This window comes from Notolepis coatsorum (assembly GCF_963971535.1).
Source record: "Notolepis coatsorum genome assembly, chromosome: 20".
In the NCBI taxonomy this organism is placed as follows: Eukaryota; Metazoa; Chordata; class Actinopteri; order Aulopiformes; family Paralepididae; genus Notolepis; species Notolepis coatsorum.
The window spans coordinates 23,752,997-23,777,954 of NC_140184.1; the positions used below are offsets into that span (position 1 = coordinate 23,752,997).

The following is a 24,958-nucleotide window of genomic DNA, read 5'->3' on the forward strand; positions in this document are numbered from 1 at the left end:
AGCAGTGAGCTGAATGGGCTGGACCGACGATGACTTACTCATTTGTTTACGTGACACAACCTGTGGGGGGCGCTGGTGTTCGCAGTAATATGGCAAGCAGTTTTTTTCCCCAATAAAAGTTATGCAAACGTAAAAATAGAATTAAATACATGTGACTGAATATACCTTTGACTATATTCCTATAGACAAACAAACGGCACAACATATCTTATATTTGTAAACATGTCGCATTCCAATTAGATGTGATTAAAGACCTATAAAATGGTAATAAATCACAACAATACGTCTAAATATTTATTTTTATTCAACTGAATGATTCATATTAAAAATTTACGGTTTAGCAACACTATTTTCTCAAACACACTATAAGTGACATTATGAACTTTCTAAACACAATATCTGGTATAGAGGAGGACAGTCTACGTTTCTAAGTTCTTCTCTGAGCAACAGCATCAGGAGCTTCCCTCTGGACATGCCGCTCCAAGCTTCGCTCCAATTCTCCCCAGTGCTGCTCCTCCAGGGTTTTCTGGTAACACAGGTAGAGAGTTGAATCAGGAGTGATGTTGATGGGGGCTAAAGGAGGCTCAAAACAAAAATCATCCATCAAGTAATTTAGTTTCTCGTCAAATCAAGTAATTTATTTATATATATATATGCAACGGTTGTGACAACGTCACCTCAAACTTCGATGCCCCGAGTGGGAGTCGAACCCCGGTCTCCCACACCGCGGGCAGCAACACAGACCGCTATACCAAGAGGTGAGTTCACTTCTTTGTACCGTGTCTATGCGTCTTTTGAGGATGTGAGAGCGAGTTTAACCCATAGCACCGCTACTCACCCCAGCCCTTCTTGACTGCGCTTCACGATACCATCCGTTACACTCACCCTCCTTATACTCACTCCACTCCACCCAAGGCATCCGGGTCAGTCGGCACCATTGTAACCGGTCTTATTTGAGATGCCCCGAGTGGGAGTTGAACCCCGGTCTCCCGCGCCACGGGCGGCATCACAGACCACTAGACCAAGAGGTGAATTCACCTCTAAGTAATGGGTCTATGCGTCTTTTGAGGATGTGAGAGTGAGTTTAACCCATAGCACCGCTACTCACCCCAGCCCTTCTTGACTGCGCTTCACGATACCATCCGTTACATATATATATATATAGCACATTATCACAGTTGCATGTTTCAACAGAATTCGCAAGCCCACGTTACACCACCACCCCTGGCGTTGACCCTAAGTGAAGATAAGGAAAAACTCAAACTCTCACAAAAAATAGGAAGAACATTGGGGAAAAAAGGGACAATTGAAAGAGAGGTCCCCCCAACCTGAATAGACATGCAATAATGACGGCATGGTAATATGATGTAATAAAGCTTTTACTGAAGCAGGTACACTTTCAAATCTTTATTTCAACTCGTAAGACACTGAGGTTACCCTCATTTACGAGCTTACAAGACAGTTTATCAGCAATTTCATACATATAGGCACAATAAATAAGAATAAACAATAAAAAAAAATCAGCTAAGTCGACTTGAAACTTCAGCAATAGTTGGATTCCAGGTGTTGGAAGCATCAAAAGGAAAACAGTTTTTCCTAGTTCAGAACAAACTCGAGGAACCCTAAGAACCAACCAGTCATTTGAACGTGTAGAATAGGTTAGAAGATTCCATTCCAACAGTTTTGAGATGTAAGAGGGAAGTTTACCAATAAGGGCTTTAAAAATAAACAAATATTGTACCAATGATGGTTATGCCTTTCAACCAGCGAAGGCCATCCAACCTTTTCATAAAGGACACAGTGGTGGATATCATATCTAGTCACAGTAATAAATCTGAGGGCAGAATGATGGACGAGTCCAGTGGTTTAAGAGTTGAAGCCGCAGCATGCCTATAAATCACATCACCATAGATCAGGGGTAGGCAACCCTAGGCACGCGTGCCTGCATAGGCACGCGGGGGCATTTTCATAGGCACGGGGCAGCATTAAAAAAAATTGCTTTGAAATATTATAGTGAAATATTTCTCACTGTTGTCGCATTTATCTTGTTGAAATCCTCCCACAGGTTCTTTTTACTACCACATATTTAATTGAGACCCTTTATTTGTTTATTATTTCAATTTAGCTGGAAATACATTGCTACATCATTCAGTAACATTTGCAGAGCCTTATAACAAAAACATTATAATTTATAATACATTTTTATGTTAAAAGCAATTTTTTTTACTCAAAATGTGAGTATTACCAAGTCAACTTGTGTTCTTAAAACAATGACAATAAACATAGTTTTATTAGGTTGAAATAATGTGGTTGTGTACTTATTTTTCTGTTAACTTATTATGGATTGAAAACTTTTTTTACAGTGTAGTCTTGCGATCAATCAAAACTTATTTACATGATATACCTCACATTCACCCTCCATTCACATCCTGGTGTTCTCCATTAGGCCTGTAGGTGGAGCTATGACAGCACACGTACAGTACACACACTGATAGTGTGTGATGTGTCCAAAAATGAATGGGCAAATGTGAGTGAAATGGTCGCACTGTATGCAGCTGTTTGTCTGCATTGCATTCCCCCCCCCCCCCCCCCCCAACTCAGATTTAGGGTTGATACAACCATCATAATAATATTGTTAATAATAACAATAACAATAACAATAATGATGTAATAATGTAAAAATTATCATTAAAAAGACCTGATTATGAGAAAAAATATGTACGATGCATGGAATATTGTTGAGGCACACTAGTTAAAACTATATTTCAAACGGGCACTCCATGTCAAAAAGGTTGCTGACCCCTGCCATAGATGATGATCAACAATCCTCTTTCCTCTACTAATCACGGCAAAGCCATGGATCTATTTCTGTACAGGAAGCCAATTTTCTGTCGCAGCTTGGAAGCAAGAATATCCACATGGAACTTAAATGAAAATCGAGCCACAAACCAAGATATTTATACTCTGTGACTCTCTCAATGTTAGAACCGCTTACAGTAGATATATGTACTTCATCATAATCAACATTTCTGGCCCTGGAGCACGGCATACATTTAGTTTTACTAGCATTGAGGACTAATTTAAGATTGATAAAAGCTTCCTGAACATTAAAAGAAAGCAAGTTCTCAGTGGCCAACTGAACAGTGTCAGCAATAACAGTACACAATAGTATCGTATGTATATCGCATACAAATGGGCATGAGTCATTAAAATAAGAAACAATATCATTAATATAGATGGTAAAAAGGACAGGACCCAGCGCTGAACCTTGCGGCACATCATTAGTTATGGACAAGAATTCCGATTGAGCAGGGCCCGATTTCACACAGACGTCTAGAAGGTGGATAATCCTGAAACCAATTACATGCACCCCTATCCATGCCAATACTAGATCACCTTTTTAAAAGCAGGTTATCAACTGTATCAAAGGTTTTTGACAGATCTATAAAGGGAGCAGCACAGTGTTTCCTATTATCTACAGCTTAAATTATGTCACAGGCTGTGGTACACCTTCACAAGTAACCACTGCACTCAGGGCACCAAAAACAGGCAACACCTGTGTGTTACGATGACTTGTGAAAATGAAGAAGACCGATGGAATAAAGAACAAGCTTATGACACACTTACCTATAGGACCCTCGTTTCGGAGTCATCAGTGAGGTACAGTATATTCCATACTCACTTTTTGGTGTTTCCAACTTTTGAGGGTATGTTTAGTGGTTTGTTGGGCTACTTCGGCCTTGTTCCTGTCATCCTGCCTCAGCCTCCGTCTCTCCTGCTGTTTCTCCTCCAGCTGCTTCTGTAGAGCCAACACCCTCTCATCCACAGCTACCATCTGCTGCTGCACAGCCAGCCTGGTTCTCTCATCCTCTTTCCTGCCACACACCCAAGTTTCAAGTTCAAGTTTGCTTTTATTTGTCATGTATAAAGTACATTACAGTGAAATGCTTGGTTCTGTATGAGCCCCTGAGAATGTGCTTCATACAGTAAAAAAAAAAGTAAGTAAAGGAGGAATGAAGTCCCAACACTATACAAACTAAAGTAAAAACCAAAGTACAATGAAGTAAAAATGCAGACAACGAGGTACAAAAATACAAACTTAAAAAAAAAAAATCGATACAGGGAACCCTGCTCCGTCGACAGATACAACACCAGGCTCACCAAACACAGGCGCAGGACGTGTGGTGTGGGAGCCGCTTGACAGCACAGCATTATCATAGACAGATCCAGGCCTAGCTAGCAACTGGGTGTCAGCCCCTGTCTCCATGAGAAGCGAAATGTGGGGCCGCTTGCGCTTCACTGGAAGAACGCGGCCCGCAGCCAAAGGGGACAAATCAGAGCCCTGAGTCCCGTAGCGTAGCGGGGGGGGAGTAACCGGAGAGCGTGCTAGACACAGCTAGATGGCAACGGTTTTTTAAGGCGTGCCCATCTAATATAGCCGACCCCCCGGCCGCCGAGGCTGTCAGCCTTGTGATCACCTGTTTTCTTTGTGTCCAGGGTATCTCAGGCTGGGGAAACATGGCCGCTGGCCGGGGGCCTCGCCTCAGCCGCTGGCAAGGCCGTGCTCTCACCTCTGGCTGCGCGGTGTGGGGCGGCGTGGAGCCCAGGTCAAATACCGCCCGCGCCCCTGTGGACAGACCAAGGTCCACCCGTGGAGAGGGGAGCCCTGAGGAGGAGACCCCTCCCCTCCTCAAGGGGAGATTGCTCCAACCAAAGATGCCTGTGAACAACCGTTGACAGCATCCTAGCCCTCCCTGTGGTTATAGCTTGCAGCTGGGTCAAAAGCTGAATAACCTCAAAACCTTGCACGATGGTTTTGAGGTCGGCTGGCCCTAAGGCCCCACCACCCGACACCATTTTTGACAGAAAAGCAGCCAATTGAGCAATGTTGTTAGTTGCTGCTAAATTCTGTACTGCGGCGGTATAAGCTTCATCAGCCCACCAGCCACCTGCCGGGCCGACCCGCCTCTTGGCGTCGGCCGGGCGGGATACTGTTCCACCATGTCAGGGCAAAGGACCGATGCCACCTGCTTCACTAAGCACGGAACACCAGTGGCAGCTGCTGACCAAAGTCTATTACTAGTGAAGCACTGCTCCACTAGTAGTCATGCAATAACCTCCACTGCGGCACACCTGTGCATGCACCCGTGTAAGGGATAAATGAATGAACAAAAACTTTATTAACATATTGCAGAATGGGCTAGCCCAATACACACAATTGTTAAGGGGATGCAGACCAGAGAAAACGTTAGTCCTGTCTACATCAGGGTCCCCCATTTTCAATTCATAGATTCACAAATGCACACCTGCCCTGAGCCCTGTCGTCAGCCCATCCACCCATGTAAAGGGTAAATAAGCCTCAGCTAAACCCCCAACATTAGACACCGATTGACCGTCAGCATGAATGGTTAAGAGGAGGGAAGATTGAAGACAGCCCCGGCGGGGTACATGGGAAACGGTGCCCCAAACATTGTAGCATTAGCACCAGCTGCCCGTGCTAAGATACTTGGAAAAACATTCAACAATGAGTCATGATGACCACGTTTATCCAAACACCCAGCCCCCCGCGCTAATACATCGCCCGGTCGTCTCACGAGACAACGAGCAGTATTAAACATGCCAGTACCAATGCCTGCCAGCGCAGGTCCTACCTGAGCGTGACGTGGCTCGACTGCCAAGCGCCGCCTGAAGTCCATCGTTCCGCTGTCAAGCGACGAGGAAAACACAGGATAGGACCGCCGTGCTGTCTGGACGTGCCGAGAAGGTTCCGGGGGCTGGCGTACTTATGGCGAAAGCCCAACATTGCGTAATTTCTCCCTACGCTTCATAACAAAGTTCCACCTGTTTGCAAGTGCATATGAGCAGCTTCCGCGTTTGGAAAAGAATGAGGAAGGGTGAAAGCGTGACCACTTCCTGCCTATTTTAGAGGCACGCAGGGAAGTGGCGTGGTCACGTGCAGGTGGGTGCATGTGTTTGGTTTCCATGGGCACAATAGGTGCTGGAGATAATGATATCTCAGAAGGCAGAGCGAGACGCGATTGCCAGTAATGAGATATAAATATGGTTTTAGAGCGGTCTAGGGTAATTCCTGGGAGGCTAGTAATATCCCGCGACGTGTATTATACTAAATCCATTGGCATTTTGTCCCTACACATGCTACAGTTAAAAATTCAAATGCATATGATTGGTATTATGTTCCATCATAAATGCATGAAAGGGGGGGGGGGTCGTTTCTGATTAATTGATTGTCAATAACTGCATTTGTTATTACAACAACATACGCTGATCAGGGTGAAGGCTATGAAGACAAGGCACAATCAAGCTGAAATTGACGTTACATTTCTCTTAGCTGTGGCCGTGGGATTCCAAAAAGAGTATTTCAATTATTTGATTGTCATCTGGTAGATCGTATGTCCATTTGGCCCACGACATAACCCACCACAGCATAATGAATCGGGGGTCCAGAAAACGATTCAATGCGATCGGGTGAAGCCCTAGGTTCAGGTTAGTAGAAAAGAGCACCCGGAGTGTTTAGCGTGTGGCACAGCCCAATACACAAGGTTTCAAATGGTGCTCGATACCGCCGCCTGGTAGGATGCGGCCGGTATTGCACTTTAGCGATCTCAGACTCAGCCCCATGATAACACCAGGCTCCCTGGATGGATAATGAATGGAAATATCGAATAAAAGAAATAACGAGCAAATAACGAGTATACTCGTTGTTGGCGTTCAACGATTGGCGGCCAATAACGAGTTTAATCGTTGTTGGCAGTGAATGAGTTAAGGATCTTCTGACTCACTTTGAACTTCCTTAGGCGCCTAAGAAAGTAGAGGCACTGCCTCTGTCAATGTGGTCCATGTAAAGTCCTCTGATATGTGGACTCCGAGGTACGTGAAACTGTTCACTCTCTCGACCGGTGCCCCGTAGATGCTGAGACCTCCTAAAATCCATAATAATTTCTTTGGTTTAGCTGACGTTCAGGAAGAGGCTGTTCTCCTGGCACCACAGCGCCAGGTTCTCTACCTCTCCCAGGTAGGCCCTCTCATCGTGCAGAGATCAGGCCCACCACAGCTGTGTCGTCAGCAAACTTAATGATTATGTTGCTGTTGTGCTTTGCCACACAGTCATATGTGTAAAGTGAGTAGAGGAGGGGACTCAGAACATAGCCCTGGGGGGCACCTGTGTTGAGTGATGGATGAGGAGGTGCAGTTACCCGCTCTCACCACTTGGGGTCTTCCTGTCAGGAAGTCCAAGACCCACCAAAACCAGCATCAATGTGTGAGTTTGTGTATGCATGAATGTGTGTGTGTGTGTGTGTGTGTGTGTGTGTGTGTGGGGGGGGGGGGGGGGGGGGGGGGTCACATTTTCTCTGTCACAATGCCAGGTATTGCAAGACACTCCAGAGCTGGAGGCCAGAGGCAGGTTTTGTTGTCTGACCTGCATGCAGCAGCCTGGGCCAGGGCTTTCCGGTGGAGGTCGATGATGTCCAGCTGTTCCAACAGGAGCAGCTCCTTGTTCTGTCTGTCCTCCACGATGCGCTCCCGTCGCTCCGACTGCTCCCGCTGCTTTGCCTGGTTCAGAATGGCCAGCCTCTCCTTCAGCTCAGCCAGAGACATCTCGCCCAACAAGTCGTGGCCTGCCGTCTTGAGACACAGGCACAAATTAACATTGTGCTACTATGAATACAAACGAGTAAAAATACAAAAATATGTATTTTGCTTAACTTTGAGAGATGGGGTGTTAAAGGAGGAATTTGTGACTACTGCCTTTGTTTTGCTTTGTTTCCACCTCAGTCTGAAATTAATTGTCTGGGCCTTTGATACAAGCACTTACAACAGGTGACAATTAAGACTGTAAAAAGAGTTTTTTTTTTTTAAATGTTATTTATTAGCCTCCAGGTAAAGGTAGCTAGTCTTCCTTGGGACCACTGGAGATATATGTATGGGATAAAGAGAGTTTTGGAAAGCGTATATTTAATCTACAAAACAAACTCGTCAAGAACGTGTAATTGTACCCAAAATTTAGATAGTCAAATACATTCTGGGTTGTAGCTTAAATATGAAATATCAGGGAGAAACTTTGAGGAAAATACTACTCTTCTTCTACTCACCTCTGTGTCATCCACAAACTTGTGTCTGATGAGCGGAACGGACTCCATGGCATGGATCTCACGGATTAGCTCGAACCTTCTACTGAGCTCTGCCTGTGCGTCCTCCAGGGCCTGGCGAAGCAGCTCTCGACTCTGCACCGAGACTTCTTTTACTGTGGCAAACATTTGCATGAAACATGAGAACGCAAATTGTTATGGGGAGCTCTCCGAACATTGTGAGCCAAGAGACTGGCGAACATGGTGCCAGGTGAGGTGACGTACCTATACGCTGCTTGAACTCCTGCAGTTTCCGCTTAGCTGCCTTGGAGTTCTTGTGTCCTTCTGATACCTCCTGCACCAAGTCTCTCATTTCTTTCTCCTCTTGTAACCTCTTCTTGGCATACTGCTTCATCAACTCCGCCGTCTTGGAGACACAATAGACCAACCATAAAAACCATACTCAACAGTGTATTCACACACAAACCACCCATTCACTCACACATTCACACAACGATGGCGGAGGCGACCATGCAAGATGTCAACCTGCTCATCGAGAGTATTAGGGGTTAAGTGGCTTGCTCAAGGACACTTTGACACGCTGCCCAGGAATCTAACCGGGAACCTTGTGATTACCAGATGACTGCGCTACTTCCTTCGCCCCAAATGAAACCATACAAGAAGAGGAGAGAGGCATATTCTTTTAATCCTCCTGGTTTCCTCAAATTGAATTTACACTATTTATCCTTGGGGTCATTTTGCCCCCAGCAGTTTAAACCTCCAGAAGATTATCATAATCAAAACTGTTACCCAAATGTATGTTTCAGGTGTTTTTTTCCCTTTGTTGACTACCTAAATAACCATTTAAATAAAACATTACCCCCACCCACCCCATTATACATCCAGAATATATATTATGTGGCTATCGAAAAATCTACATAAAATCTCACTGATTGACATAACATTTTAAAGAAAGATCTTGGCTGTGAGTTTGTTACGCTCTCGTCTGCCCTGTCTTGTTTCTCTGTCATCATATTGAATTTCTGTAGCCGCATTTCGCGGAGACGCTCTCTGATTGGCCGACGACCGTTTTTTTTCCCGTAGCAGCATTTCGCGGAGACGATCTTTGATTGGCCGAATCCACTTTCTATGTTCCAATTCTAGCTTATTCGGGAGAGAGTTGTGTTGTTGTGACTGAGATGCAGCTATTTAGAGCGTGACGGCAAGTTCTTTCGACGGTTAAGCTTAGGCACTCTTTCAAAGTTGGTTAAGGTTAGAGTTTGTCTTAGAGCATGGCGATAGAACGCCAGGTAGTTTGCAGTCTGTTCGACGCGGAAATGGACAAACTGTCTTGTTGTGGTGCTAACAGCTAACAAGCTATATGGCGGATGCAGTCTGGTGGACAGTGGACAGTGTTCTGGATATACATCATCAACAGCGGATTATACACTTTATCAAGCCCACCACGTTTCAATTAAACAAAGTGAGTTGGAGGGACATGCACAATGGACAATGCCATGGAGTGGATTATACTTTATCAAGCCCTGCTGCCTGCTCTGCTGTCAATTTAACAACAACAAGCTGGTGAGTCGCGATCTTTTTTTCTCTCTCTCTCTCTCTCTCTCTCTCTCTCTCTCTCTCTCTCTCTCTCTCTCTCTCTTTGGGTAGACCAGGAACGTGGTCGTCACCAAGTTCATCGTGAGGGACTCTGTGGAGGAGAGCATGGTGGAGATCCAGAGGGAGAGGCAGGACCGGGTGGAGAGTGCTTGGGGACTGGGGAATGCAATGGGTACTGTGGGGGGGGAGGGGCTGAACATATGCATTTGAATGTCAAGTGGTTTTTATGTGCTGGAGGAGGTTTTTGGAGTGTGTAGGGGTGGTTGTGGGTGTGTGTGTGTGGGTGTGTGCGTGCGAGTGTGTGTGTGGGTGTGTGTGCGGGTGAGTGTGTGGGTGTGTGTGTTGTTTTTATGAAGATGCCGTGAGATTTTTGTGTCTCTATTGACTGTTTTTAGTTGACATGTTTTAATAAAAGAACATCACAAGTCAAAGTCTCTCTCTCTCTCTCTCTCTCGCTCTCTCGCTCTCTCTCTCCCTCTCTCTCTCTCTCTCTCTCTCTCTCTCTCGCTCTCTCTCTCTCTCTCTCCCTCTCTCTCTCTCTCTCTCTCTCTCTCTCTCGCTCTCTCTCTCCCTCTCTCTCCCTCTCTCTCTCTCTCTCTCTCTCTCTCTCTCTCCCTCTCTCTCTCTCCCTCTCTCTCTCTCTCTCTGCCTATGCGTGTGTTTGGAGACGGAGCGAGTTTGTTTCTAACGTTTCTATTTATATATTGTTTCAAGTTGAATTAGACTGTACTTTATTTGGCCAATGCGTGGTACATGTTTGGTATAGCGCCCCCTAGCGCCCCATCTGGAGAATAACCCAGGAGCCGCCACTGCACGTGCCTCCCCTCTAAATTCATCATGTCAAGTATATCCTTCTCAACTAATGGTTTTATGAAGAACTTGAATGCTGACTTTATGTCTTGGACATGGCTGACAGCGTATCTGGTGGGGCCTGGAACCATTTTTATGATATTAGCAGCATTACGCCTACCCTGTTGTTCAAATGCCGGACCATGATAACTTTCCTTTTTGGAAAGTAACGTGTCTGCTTGTGGTTGAGAGACAACAGGAGCATCTGCACTAAGTCTCATTCTCATCAGAGGAGGATGCCTCATAATCAGGGTCTCAGACGCATTCTCTTCAATGTCACTTTCACCATCAAAGAGCTGTGACAAAACTTCACTGGCAGAAAACATTGTCTTCAAGGTCATTTTCAATTTAGAGACGACATGAAGTGAAACCACACAGAGCACCAAGAGAAATGCTTTAGAAGGCTATGCAAGCATTTACGTTTGCTCCTCCCCTATGTTGCGTAAACTACCAATGTCCTTTCGGGAATCATATGTTCCCATCTTGCTGGAAATGTCAGATCTCTCACTATGTGGGTATTATGCCCCCTCCCCTCCCCGTGTTGCAGGAACCATATGGCCCCACCCCCATTTCACGGGAAATATCAGAGTTCTCGCAAAGTGGGTTATATGCACAATTGCACACACACCCTCCCCATTTCACAGGAAATATCAGAGTTCTCATGGATAGTTTCCCCTCCCCCATGTGAACTACGAGTGGTTCTCTCACTGCAGGTATGGTATGTTAAATTAGGACCCTAAAGCAGAGGGACTTCTTTTAAGATTATAAATTTGCATGTAAAGTCACCTCAATATCATCCTAAACAATAAAAAAAAAATTGTAAGATGTTGATTTTTTTTTAAATGTTTTATACAGTTAAAACAGCCTGGGGTCAAATTGACCCCAAGGAAAACTGATGCGTACAAAGTGTGTACAGGACATTCAAAACATATCGTCATGTTAATTTTATGTTTACCCGTTTGTCCTCATTAAATTAGGAAAGATAAAAAGCCAAAATTTCAACCATTTATTTAGATACGTTAAACATTGAATGGGGTCAAACTGACCCCAAGGATAACAAGGGGGTTAAGACTGTTTATTTAGTAAGGCATAGTGTCGCGGGTGGGGGTATGTGTGTGTCTGTGTGTATTCATGGAGCGGTGGGATCTACCCATGGGCGTTCCCGCTCTTGCGTTACAGGCTGTGCCGTTGGAGGAAGCTGATTGGCTGGCTGGCGCATAGGGGCGGTGCCCTGGAACCCCGCGAACTCGCTCAAAAGGGAGGCGAGTATTGTCAGCTGAGGGAGACACAGAAGGACGAGACCCGGAGCAGAGGAGGAAAGAGAAACCCGAGGACGTCGACTGGTGATATTGCTGGTATCCACGGCGCTGTTGCTGCTTCCAAGAACGAAAACGGGAGTCGAGAGGACGCTAGCAGAGGACGCAGGGCTGCTAGGATACACGGCTCTTTTTGTGTTTTACCTTTCCTCCAGTGGAACCAGTTCATAGCGGCGACTGCGGTGTTTCCTCCAGAGTGGAAACGAGTGGAGCTTCAGACCGGAGGGACATTATCGCCACACCGGGCGCCGTGAGTAAAGAAACACAAGACAGTGGAATACGTGCCTAAACAAACGAACTATTTTCCCGAGTGGTAAATGAAGACATAGACGAACAGTGACTGCATTTGAATTAGGAATATTATTAGTGGCGTAAAGCTGAAGATTATCGGAACGGCATACAGTAAAGCCAGTAATACTGTCGAAGACTGGAACCTAGTATTGTGGATTCTCCATCCTCTGTGAACTACCTTTTTCTCTCTCTTTTCTAAATCATATGGAGGATATCTAATCAATTGTGCATTGTGACGAACCCGTGAACGGGGGGGGGGGAACCGTGCTCGTACTGACTGTGCCTTTCATTACAGGAGGAAGGACATTATTGCACGCCTGGTGCTTGGAGGGCCTAAAACACCCCAGTACAGACCGAACAGTTTTTAGCCCGAAGCCGAGAGGGGCTACGGGAGCGGAAGGAGGTGACGTCCTTCCGGCCCTCAGCTTCGGGCCCCGGTTATTAATAACCTTCCTTTTTGTATTGTTTGTAACGCAGCGCTTCCACTGCCCCAGACCTAGGTTAGGATATGGGAGGAATATTCTAGGCCTGGTCATAACCCCTAGTGGTGAACAACACCCACTATCCTATCCAAACCCCCTTAATTTACCGTGTGAACACTTAGTGTGTATTTATCTACCTATATTCTCCCTAAAGCATTTGCCGTGGTCCCCGAGGGATAGTGTGATATCGATGCTTATTTCAGGACGTTTTGCAGTGAACCGTGTGGTATAGTGTGATTCTAAGTTGACGTTTGATAAGTCATAGACCCGTGTGCAGGGTAGACTCTTTTTGCCTTCACGTGTGTAGTGTCTCAGGGGCGGGGATAGGTGACGTGGGTGGGAGTAACAGTCTGGGGGTGGGTTTACGGGGCATCTTTTTAGACTACCCTAGGCTTAAGAGGCGTGGGTATTTTAATCTAGTCTAATAATGTTTAGGTAGGTTTATGAATTTTTATCTTATGTATTAAAGTATTGCCTGTTTTTCTGAAATACCATTTATGTAATAAAGTATTGCTTGTTTTTGCTAAACATTCTCTCCTTGTCTGTCTGTGGTCCTGGGGAATCTGTTGTGGTAGTTCAGCTGAGCTCTTTGGAAAGTACACCTGTGCGCTTGCACTTCCTAGCTGTAGACTGGGGTGCTTTTCATTGGGGTCTGGTGACAATAGCAGTTAACAGGATACACACGTGAGTGAGGTTGGAGCCAAAAGGTGCTGCTGCTCTAATTTGAATTGCCCCATGACCGCTATTTTAATCACTTCCAGGGTCCTGTTGACCGTTGAAAACCATTGTCGCCAATGGCGACTGACACCCACCTCCTCTTTCTTCAGCTGGGCAGTCTTCTGGTTGTGCTCCATTATGCGGGTACGGGCCATAGCAGCCTCCTCATAGCTGATTCGTCCCTCAAGATGCTTGCGCTGAACCTGGGCCAGCTCCTCCTGGAGGTCCCGCTCACGCATCTCCCTCTGCCACTGCAGGAATGATGAGGGTTCACGCTCCCCCTCAATCAAGCGGTCCATTCTTTGGTAAACACACACACAACAGATATGGACAAAGAGCCAACCGGACAGAGACAATGTCAAGTAGGAACTTCTCATCCAAAGCATCCAGGTTCTGGAAGAAATTATTGAAATGGCCATTGAGATATTAGTTAAGACAGACAGACACACACACACACACACACACACACACACACACACACACACACACACACACACACACACACACACACACACACACACACACACACACACACACACACACACACACACACTTCAACACTCCACGAAAGATCCACTAATAAACAGTGACAGACAAATATTCAAAAATGTAAGTATGGAAAGCCACGTGAATACAAAAATACAATATTATATTTGCTCAAATAGCACATAGAATACTTGGGCACAGAAAGAGGGCTCATCCCGTGTCAGACCTCTGATGTTGAAATGCATATTCAGTACTTTCTACTTGCTAGGAGCCCTTTACCTGGCAGCACACCGGAATTGAGGAGTGATATTATCTAGTTATTTATAATATACAACAGTATATAGTTATAACAGTTTATACTTGTTATTATAACATTATCATATACCTTTGCAGCTCTTCTTCCACCTTGCGGTTATATAGCGCCCCCTCCCTCAAGATGGCTGTGTTGTTAAGCTTGATGGGCCAGTTGTTAGTCTGATGGGGTCATTCAAATGCACACCTCAGTGGATATTCACTAAATAGTTATTACTGACACAACCTAAGTTAAAGATGAACAATTTCTAAAAGCAATGGAAATAGCTGTGTTACCTTGTGAGTGGCTGGAGCTCCAGAGGAGTGAACCGAATTGAACTTGAGTTTGGATTCGAGGCTGTCCTGAATCTGGGATATTAAATTCTGCAAAACAGATGATGATTCGGCAGAAATGTGATTCATAGGCATAAAATAGTGGCACTGTGCTTGAATGTTTAAAAAAAAAATTAAGGATAGACATTATAAAACTAAATACCTCCATAGTACAATACATCAGAAGGTTATTTACTCAATATTCTTGTAATCCTCACAGGCCTAAATATAAAACAATCAAATTCACATTGGGCACAATCTATTGAAAAAACTGAATAAAATAATCCCCACCTTTGTGTGCTCTGACTTCTGCGGGTTTGCACATTTGAACTGTTTGATATTTGCGTCATGCAGGATTTGCTTGGGTGAAAAAACAATACAAATGTTATAACAATGGCATAAGAGAAGTGTGGGCAAATAATGATAAGAATTATGATTATCTGTAAGGTACATTGAATAAACCAAGCACAAGTTAAAGCATAATTAATAACTCATGACAAGGGAGGGGGGAGAAACGTTGTACCTCAGCCTTTTCACGGTTAATTAGTTTGATCTCCTCCATGACCTGCATTTCTTTTGGAGGCATGTAAGTGCTGCTTGGCACCTAAAGACACAATACAAGCATGATAGAACACAAGGACACAACACAATGATACAACACAATGCCTATCATAGTGGCTTGTTTGTCATGCATTCTCTTTCCTTAATCTGATCTCTGTGATAGGGTATGTTACACAGGGCAAAAAAGCCTGCTGGAGTTGGTAGACACAGTGTGACAAAAGATGAAAAGATGGAGGGAAACTGACTGGTTGGTGACGTTTTTCCTGCTGTGGAATGGGCTCGGGTACAGGGAGCGAGCGAGGTTTAGGTTTGGTGAGAGAGAACTCCTGGGGTTGTGTGGTTTTGGCGGGAGCTCTCTTGACCCGACTCCCTCCAGACATTCTGGCAGCAAGCTGATCCATCAAAATCTCCATCTCAGGGCACCATCTAGTGGAGACAATAGGCAGGCTTGTGCTTTCATAGACTGTTAAGGCAGTAAGATAATAGTCAAGGCATGTCACTATGTCCACTAGAGAGACACTGTGGCCAGTTGGTGAAAAGGTGTATTTCATGAAATGGAATGGATTCAATTTTGCCTGCCAATTAAATTCCTCAGCGGTCATCATCATCACCAAACCTTTATTTGTATAGGCAGGTTAGTTAATTTAAGAACAAGTTCTTATTTTCAATAACGGCCTATTTGGGGGTAAAAAGCCCAGTAGGGGAAAGGGGATGGGGGATAAAATAAAATAAATAAAAATAAAACACAAAGGAAAATTATTATTAAGGCAGGACATACAGAGCAACAACTGAACTGAACAACAACAACTGACAACAGAACAATAGTGGCAGCATGGTGTTAGCACACGGAGAAGCAGCTACATGACTCGAGTGCTCTAGGGAGTTTGTTAAAGTTTCCTTAAACAATCGAATTGAAATAAACGTTTCCATATTTAAGGTTTTTTGTAGTGTGTTCCAGCTATCAGCTGCCGCCTGCCGCATACTGAAAGGAGGAACGGCCTTCTGAGGAGTTGGCATGGGGGGCGTTTACCAGGATATGTGTGGCTGATCGGGTATGGTAATTCGGGAGTGGATGAGGGTGGACTAGGCGAGTAAGGTAAGGGAGAGTACGGCCTAGAAGTGTTTTATATATAAAGGCCAGCCAGTGGATGTTGCGTCTAATTTCCAGGGAGGGCCAGTTTACTAGGGAGTATAGCTCGCAGTGGTGGATCCTGTAGGGGGCATTGGACAAAGGAGTTTAGTACAGTGGTTCTCAAAGTGGGGTCCGGGGACCCCCAGGGGTCTTTGAGGGGGTTCCCAGCAATTTGGGTAATTTTGATATTGTAACCAAGTGGATTTGAACCTGGGACCATAGGATCCACAGGTGGCCGCACTAACCAGCTGAGCAAAAGGATCCAACTTGTTAGCAGGTGCTGGTTGACTGTAACCGACTCCTTAGTAGCAACAGTTGTGATTGGAGGATAAAGAAAAGAGGGCAGGGTTTGAGATAGGTCAATACCTGAATAGAATTAATGACGTTCTCTTGCAGTGACTTGTCCTGAACTAGGCTATGCACTAATATGAAAATGTGAAAACAATACTGATAATACATTTTCTGTTATGACCAATAACTGTGGTCTAGTCTGTATAAAATTAAAAGTTCCTAAGGTTATCCAATTTTATACATGGTGAAAGTGATAAGACATGAAAACACTGTAAATGGCTTTATTTTAGTTTCTGCAATCTATTTCAATGCTGCTGTGCATGTGCAAGTACCAAAAAAAAATAAGTTAGACAGATTATGTACTTTCAAATTTGAAGCATGCCAACTTTAAGAGGATGTAACCAGAGCAGCACAACTGGACTACTTTAACATAAACTTTAGAGGTCAAGGGATTGATGATTGAACGCTTCCAAGGACTGGAATACACTAACATCATGTATAATCTGTATTTTACTTACAGTAAGTACATTCAATATAAAAAACCTCTCTACTTTTATATAAGTAGAGCTTCGAATGGAGGACTTTTACAGAGTATACTATTTTATCTGGGTATTTCTACTTTTACTTAAGTAAAGGAACTGTGTATTTCTTCCACCACTGCCTATATCTGCCCAGATGTGCTCATCTGGCTAATCAAAAACAACAACAACACAGATTTTGGCATCATATATATTGTGTATCACTATCCTGTTTACCTCAGCAAAGGGACAATCCAGTTTCTCTCCACATAGGCACCATCATAGATCCGACTCCACTCTTCTCGGATCCATGTGGTGAGGTTTGTGACACTGAAGAAGAACCTCAGGAACTAGAATGACATACACAGCATACCATACAATTACACCGTCCTGGGATTGAATCTGGCCTAAGACCCCTGTTGCATGTTATATACCCCGCCTCTACATCCCTGATTTCCTGACACTCACTTTATCTAATAAAGCATAAATGCCCTCAAATGTAAAGGTATTGTATGCATTGGAGCTACTGAATCTTTCAAACTTGAGTTTCCTCACTTTCTCCATCTTCCTGATGTCCAGAGATTTGACAATGTTGCTGAAGTTCTGAAGTCCAAGGTCATCAAGGCAGAATATGGTGAGGTAACAGATGACTGAAGAATGACAGAAGCACAAAAATTTCAACTTTGATAAGAGTAGACGGTTTTTGGCCTATCCTGCCACTAGAGGCCTTTACAGGGCATCTTCACAGCTAGGGGGTATCTGCAGCGCCGCAGAGCCAGTCTGGACAGGTATAAATGGTCTGGAGAAGTATAAGTGGTCTGGACAAGTAGTTGCGAATGGGGGGGGGGGGGGGGGGGGGTTGGGCGGGGTTCGTCTCGTTTACATAGGTACATTATACAGAGGGTTCGTCTCGTTTACATAGGTACATTATACAGACAGTAATGTTACATCTAGACATGTAATAATAGAGTAAACTTGTACCCATACAGTGTTACATCTAGACATACCAGATCTAGTAATAATAGAGTAAACTTAACTTTCGTCTCAGTAACAATGTTCATAAAGTGTTGAGTGCTACAGTGTAGGTTCGTTTATTAGGACAATTCCACCATTGTGGGGCAAGGACTAAGAATAGGCGACTTCTCTTTGATGACCCTCCCGGAGCTTGGATAGGAGTAGGAATAAACTGTACATATACAGCACTGTTTGAACCTGGCACACAACATACTTCACATGTAATTTTTCTTTTTGTTATTCCACCATTGTGGGGCAAGGACTAAGAATAGGCGACTTCTCTTTGATGACCCGACTTCTCTTTGATGACCCTCCCGGAGCTTGGATAGGAGTAGGAATAAACTGTACATATAGAGCACTGTTTGAACCTGGCACACAACATACTTCACATGTCATTTTTCTTTTTGTGGAGACGAAGATGATGAGTACCGGTCTTCTCCTCAGACATAAAATCAGTTTTTCAATACAAGTACGACTCAAGACACAGAACATTAGTATGCAAAATAAAAAATGAACACAGATTTTGAGTGTGAATGAAAACTTTATTGCAACAAGATTGCAGAATGGGTACAATACAGTACGGCTCAATACACACAATTGTTAAGGGGATGCAGACCAGAGAAAGAAGTTTTGTCTTGTCTTCTCGTACTGAAAACGTGACTGTTAGCACAGAGACGGCTGCAGTTACACACAGGGCCATTTTCGTTTCGTTTTCAGGGTCAGTTTCGCTTTTCAGAACGCAACGTAATGGCAGGCAAGTTGCCCAGTCCACACGAGCGCTGGATTTAATATAACCATGATTGTATGTGCGCAGTTGCACTGTTCGGCCACACACAACCGGGGATTTGCTACACTGCAACCCCGGTCTTTGAAAACCGGAGTCCAGGGTGAAGTTTTGCGGTTTTGTGTGGGCATAGCAACCAAGGTTCCCAGTGTACAGCAGAGCTGTCGCAATTATTTCCCATGTTCACGGCAGACTGTAAAAACCAATAGCAAGTTAGCAATCTTTTTTTCCTGCATGTACTCAACCATGCTCTGCAGTTTGTCTTTCGGTGGATAGTACATGTCACAATCACCATCATTCTGTGATGCATGTGGTACAGTGCTTGGATCCAACTCTGTGCTTCTGGCTGTCCTGAACAATTGACTGTCCGTTTGAAACAAGTGCCATTTTGCTATGTACTTGTGGATACATGACTTTTTGGGTTTGGCGCATGGACAGTGCCACGTATTGATCTTGGCATCGTACACAACCATGACTCTTCCAAGGCGGCTGTACCATGAAGCTTTGGGCTCATATACGGAAATGTACTTCTTTGACGGAGGGATTGCAATTTTAGAAAAAACAGAAAGTGGTACATATTGGGCTACGGCTAGGCTTTGATGATTAAGGCAGTCTCTCTTCTTATCTTCACCAAACCATTTTTCTTGCACCATCCTAGAGAGCGTTTCTTCGGCTAGCACTTCAATGGGAGCGTTGGATGTGCAATAGTCAAGTGACCTCAGATGTATACACTTGAAGGAGTTGAATCCACTCAGCCATGCCAACTTCATATTTTGTTGGCACTCCTGTGACTCACAACCAACATCAATGTTTTCCACCCCAAATTTTTGCACGACATGCAGTGGAGTACTCGCCCCCTGGAATGACTTGAATACTATGAACATTCTATTCTTTGAATCTATGCACTCACTGGTAAGGTGATGCCTTGCTGTTATGTCATGCGTTTGATCCGTGTGTTTCCTTTCGATGTGTTTCTTCATATTTCTGGCGTTCATGGTAATCTTACACATCGGACACTTCTTTTGAATGACTGGCCGCCTTCTGGCCCGACTTGGGGATGTTTCTGCAGCCAGAGGTGGTTGAGGAGATGGCAGAGTCGGTTGAGGAGATGGCAGAGTCGGTTGAGGAGATGGCAGAGTCGGTTGAGGGGAGGGCAGAGGTGGTTGAGGGGAGGGCAGAGGTGGTTGAGGGGAGGGCAGAGGTGGTTGAGGGGAGGGCAGAGGTGGTTGAGGGGAGGGCTGGCTCTTACATGATGATATATGGACCAAAGCCTGTATTTTGGTTACAAATGTTGCCTGGCAGTAGAGGCAGTGGTAATGATAGTCTGGGCTGCCTGGTCTGCAGTCCAATCCACATCTGAGCAGGGGCTTGCATGATAATATATGGTGCGAAGCATTTTTTTTTCTTACAATTGTTGCCTGGCAGTAGGGGCAGTGGTAGTGATAGCCTTGTCTGCAGTCCAATCCACATTTGTGTATAGTGTATTCTGTAACACAAACATGAAAAGTAATAAAAGCATAATGTGACCACTGACCATTATTATTATACATGACCACCGTATGCGTCGGCTCAGTTATGCTCATTGCCAGAGGCAATGGGAGAAATGTCTAACTTTACCTTGATGGATAACTACTGTTGAAAAATGGATTTGCAAATGGCTCTGCACTTTGCCGAGTCTGGCAGGCTTGAAAAGGGAAGGCGCACAAAACGGGCAGTGATAGTTGCTGCAACAGGATCTGCATTCCACTACTGGTGGAAGTGACTGGCCTCTTCGTATCGTTATGTGGTCCTGGAAAAAAGAGAATATAATTACTTTCAAAATATGAATAAAAGGTTGTGCCTCTAATCACCACATCACTTGCCCACTTGGAGATGGCTTACTACTACACCATGTACTTGCAAGTTTATATTTAGTAAAGATAGCAGAGAGAGAAAGAGAGAGCCAGTTAGCTAATTAAATTCAATTGCACAGGTGGTCTGTGGTGGCCTTGATAAGCAAACCTAATGTCCAAAATAGCGAAATAGGTACTTACATTTTTACATATTTAGTAAAGATAGCAGTCCTATACACACCATGCACTTGCAAGTTTATATTTAGTAAAGATAGCAGTCCTACTACACCATGTACTTGCACGTTTATATTTAGTAAAGATAGCAGAGAGAGCAGAGAGAGAAAGAGAGAGCCAGTTAGCTAATTAAATTCAATTGCACAGGTGGTCTGTGGTGGCCTTGATAAGCAAACCTAATGTCCAAAATAGCGAAATAGGTACTTACATTTTTACTGAAAGACATCTTGTTCTGCCTGCGCAGTGCGCACACACCACACTGTGAAAGAGTTCGTCTTCTTCTTCTTGTTGTGATGTGAGAAAGAGTTCGAAAAAAATGGACTCTTTATACTCTCACGTGCTCTAGTCCACACGCATGCGCATACACATTGCGCCCCGCCCTCCCGCCCGCCCTCCGCCCCCCCCCCCCCATACTAATGTTCTGTGTCTTGAGTCGTACTTGTATTGAAAAACTGATTTTATGTCTGAGGAGAAGACCGGTACTCATCATCTTCGTCTCCACAAAAAGAAAAATGACATGTGAAGTATGTTGTGTGCCAGGTTCAAACAGTGCTCTATATGTACAGTTTATTCCTACTCCTATCCAAGCTCCGGGAGGGTCATCAAAGAGAAGTCGGGTCATCAAAGAGAAGTCGCCTATTCTTAGTCCTTGCCCCACAATGGTGGAATAACAAAAAGAAAAATTACATGTGAAGTATGTTGTGTGCCAGGTTCAAACAGTGCTGTATATGTACAGTTTATTCCTACTCCTGTGAGGTTTCTGTCCTTGCTTTCTCACTCGTTCTGTTCCTTTAACCACCCTCGCTTTGTTTTCATTCATTTTTTCTGTCAAGTATTTCAATTCCCTCGTTCACACGTTTCTCCCCGTTGACGTCATCTGAGACGTCGCTGATTGGTTCTCTCACTTCCCCACGCTTGTCAATCACATTCCCCAGCTTCACTGCTTTCCAACCAATGACGACCCCAGCCGACACAGAGAGAGTAGTCACCTTGGGCATCGAGGGGGTGGTAAGGCGTGCCCTTGGAGGTCTTCGCAATGGATCATCGCCGCCTGGCTGACGTCACTCAGCGCACCTGCCCAGTCCTTTTCACCGTTGCTGGTGACCACGTTGAGAGGCTCCAGTTTTTCGTCACCAGCTCTCCTCTTGTCCCTGTAGTCCTGGGCAGGCCCTGGCTCGCGCTGCACGAGCCCCACATCGCCTGGTCCTCCGGTGCCATCAAGGGGTGGAGCCCCTCCTGTCGTGCCCGGTGTCTTCGGGTGCCGTCCAGCCCCCTCACCGGGTCCCAGTCCTCGTCTCCGGCCTCCCTCGCCGGTCCTCTGTCCACGTCTCCGGTCCCCCTCTCCGGGCCTCTGTCTTTGTCCCCCTCTCCAGTGCCCCTGATCGCCGGCTTCCTTGGGTCCCGTCCGGGCAGGCCGGGGCCGTGTGGGTCGCCGGGTGCTGTAAGGTTTGGCTCTTTCCCCACCACGGGCTTCTTGAAGTACTGTGATGATTGGTCCGCTGCTCCAGACATCTGAGCGCGCCTGTCGTGGTGCCGACCGGCGCCGGGTTCCTGCGCCGACTTACCGCCCTGGGCAGGGGGTGTGGCTCTCCGCAAGGGACCTCCCGCTACGGTCCTCGGCCAGGAGGCTCAAACCCCGTTTCGTCGGACCTTTCGAGGTCCTGAAGGTACTCAGTCCGGCGGCCCTGCGCCTGAAGCTTCCTGCATCCATGCACATCCACCCCGTGTTCCATGTCTCCCGGGTTTAGCCCGTCTCCCTCAGTCCCCTTTTGCCTCCAGCTCCTGATCCGCCGCCTCCCGTGTTGGTGGATGATCACTGACTTCCATCGAGCCCATCCTGACGGGCCGGGTCGGCCTGGTCGCCAGGTGGCTCCCGTGGAGGGGGGGGTACTGTGAGGTTTCTGTCCTTGCTTTCTCACTCGTTCTGTTCCTTTAACCACCCTCGCTTTGTTTTCATTCATTTTTTCTGTCAAGTATTTCAATTCCCTCGTTCACACGTTTCTCCCCGTTGACGTCATCTGAGACGTCGCTGATTGGTTCTCTCACTTCCCCACGCTTGTCAATCACATTCCCCAGCTTCACTGCTTTTCAATCAATCGATCCCTCATTATTTATACCCCGTTTTCCCCACCCTAAGTTGTTGGATCGTCTTGATTTGTCGCTGGATGTTTTTCCCCGTTGCTGCTGTTTCACTGTGCTATTCTCCAGGAATTCCTAGAAGCCTTCGCTTGGATACCTGCTCCGTGGCGCGCGCTCGCCTCCACTGTTGTTCCTGTTCCTTTTACGCAGCTCGTCTGGGTGAGTTTTTCTAGATTGACTGTCTTGACCTATTTCCGATTTTCGTGTGTAACCTTACACTGAAGTCTACCACCTTTTTGTCAGACAGTCACTCACCCAGCCTTTATCGTTTTTGCTCTTTCCTTTATGGAATAAGATTTTTGGGATCTTCCTCCTCCCTCTGTGTGTTTGCTCACGCCGAAGATATTATTTCACATTTGGACAGTGTTTGGATTTTTGCTCACTGTGTTTTTACACGAAGATATTATTTCACATTTGGACGGTGTTTGGATTTTTGCTCACTGTGTGTTTTACATGAAGATATTCACTTGGGCTGTTTTGGAATATTGCACATCACTGTGTTGTTTAACACGAAGAATATTACACCCTGTCCTCCAGCTCGTTTCAAGTCTGCTCTGTCTCTGACTCGCTCCCTCTCTCCCTCTCTCGGTCTTGCACAACATCTGGGAGATCCGCCGTGAGAGTCTGCAGAGCGGTACAGAGGTCTTCTCCTGCTTCCCAAGACTACCCTTCCGGGAGAAGCTGCAGAGCAGCAGAACTTTGCCCCTTGTTCATTGTACCTGTTCTTGTTGACCTGCTTTCCCTGTTTCACTTATTCTTAGTACCAAATAAACAAGCCCTCGTATTTGGCTACTCTGAATCCAACTCTCTTGTGTCGTAGCGTTTGGGGTCGGTGTCAAACCATAACAACTCCTATCCAAGCTCCGGGAGGGTCATCAAAGAGAAGTCGCCTATTCTTAGTCCTTGCCCCACAATGGTGGAATTGTCCTAATAAACGAACCTACACTGTAGCACTCAACACTTTATGAACATTGTTACTGAGACGAAAGTTAAGTTTACTCTATTATTACTAGATCTGGTATGTCTAGATGTAACACTGTATGGGTACAAGTTTACTCTATTATTACATGTCTAGATGTAACATTACTGTCTGTATAATGTACCTATGTAAACGAGACGAACCCTCTGTATAATGTACCTATGTAAACGAGACGAACCCTCTGTATAATGTACCTATGTAAACGAGACGAACCCTCTGTATAATGTACCTATGTAAACGAGACGAACCCCGCCCCCCCCCCCCCCCCCCCCCCCATTCGCAACTACTTGTCCAGACCACTTATACTTCTCCAGACCATTTATACCCGTCCAGACTGGCTCTGCGGCGCTGCAGATACCCCCTACTCCTGTATTGTGACTCCGTAAACAACATTGCCTGTACCGGACTGGACCCCAGCTCTGTTTGGACTGAAATACAACAGTATTTGAATTTGAACAGCGCTACCTGTACCCTAATACCACAAAAAAACGATCATAACAACAATCCAAAATATAATTTGTGAAGATGTCTTCAGCATATTGTCAACTTACTGGCAAACGGATTGTGATCTCTTCTGAATAAACATTTCCCATTCTGTGCATAGAAGACATTGATGACAATGTCCAGTAATTTTTTGTACTCAACACATCCGGAAACGATGTCAAGTATGAACTTCTTATCCAAAGCATCCAGGTTCTGGAAGACATTTGTGAAGTGGTCATTATTTAGAATATTAATAAAGTAATCCGCATGCATGCACGCACGCACACACAAAGAAGATTATGTTGGTCTAAACTTGCCTCCATTGCCTTTGAGGCATCTTCTGTGAAGTCGTCCAAAGACTGCTTGGCTGTACTGAACTTCTCAAGCAGCATGGTAGCTTCCTTAATAAGTGATCCGTAGCTTGATGCCATTTCATGTAATGCTAAGTGCAAACGTGGTGATTGATTGTTGTAATGAGAGAGAAAATAAACGTCGCAGATGATGATGAATTGGGGTAATAAT

The 24,958-nt window shown here is 45.2% G+C and overlaps 1 protein-coding gene across 1 annotated transcript; it reads right to left on the reverse strand.

Annotated features, from left to right (window-relative positions):
• Positions 1–354: 354 nt before the first annotated feature.
• Positions 355–24,828, reverse strand: LOC311246830 (cilia- and flagella-associated protein 99-like; the record flags this gene model as incomplete). Its single annotated transcript, XM_084337075.1, has 15 exons — positions 355–526; positions 3,683–3,875; positions 7,439–7,644; positions 8,112–8,263; positions 8,373–8,514; positions 13,455–13,659; positions 14,231–14,319; positions 14,434–14,520; positions 14,761–14,829; positions 14,993–15,073; positions 15,276–15,456; positions 17,209–17,321; positions 17,527–17,621; positions 24,505–24,649; positions 24,754–24,828. The coding sequence occupies 15 exons, from the start codon at positions 24,826–24,828 to the stop codon at positions 428–430; spliced, it is 1,932 nt and encodes a 643-aa protein (XP_084193201.1). The 3' UTR covers positions 355–427.
• Positions 24,829–24,958: the final 130 nt, after the last annotated feature.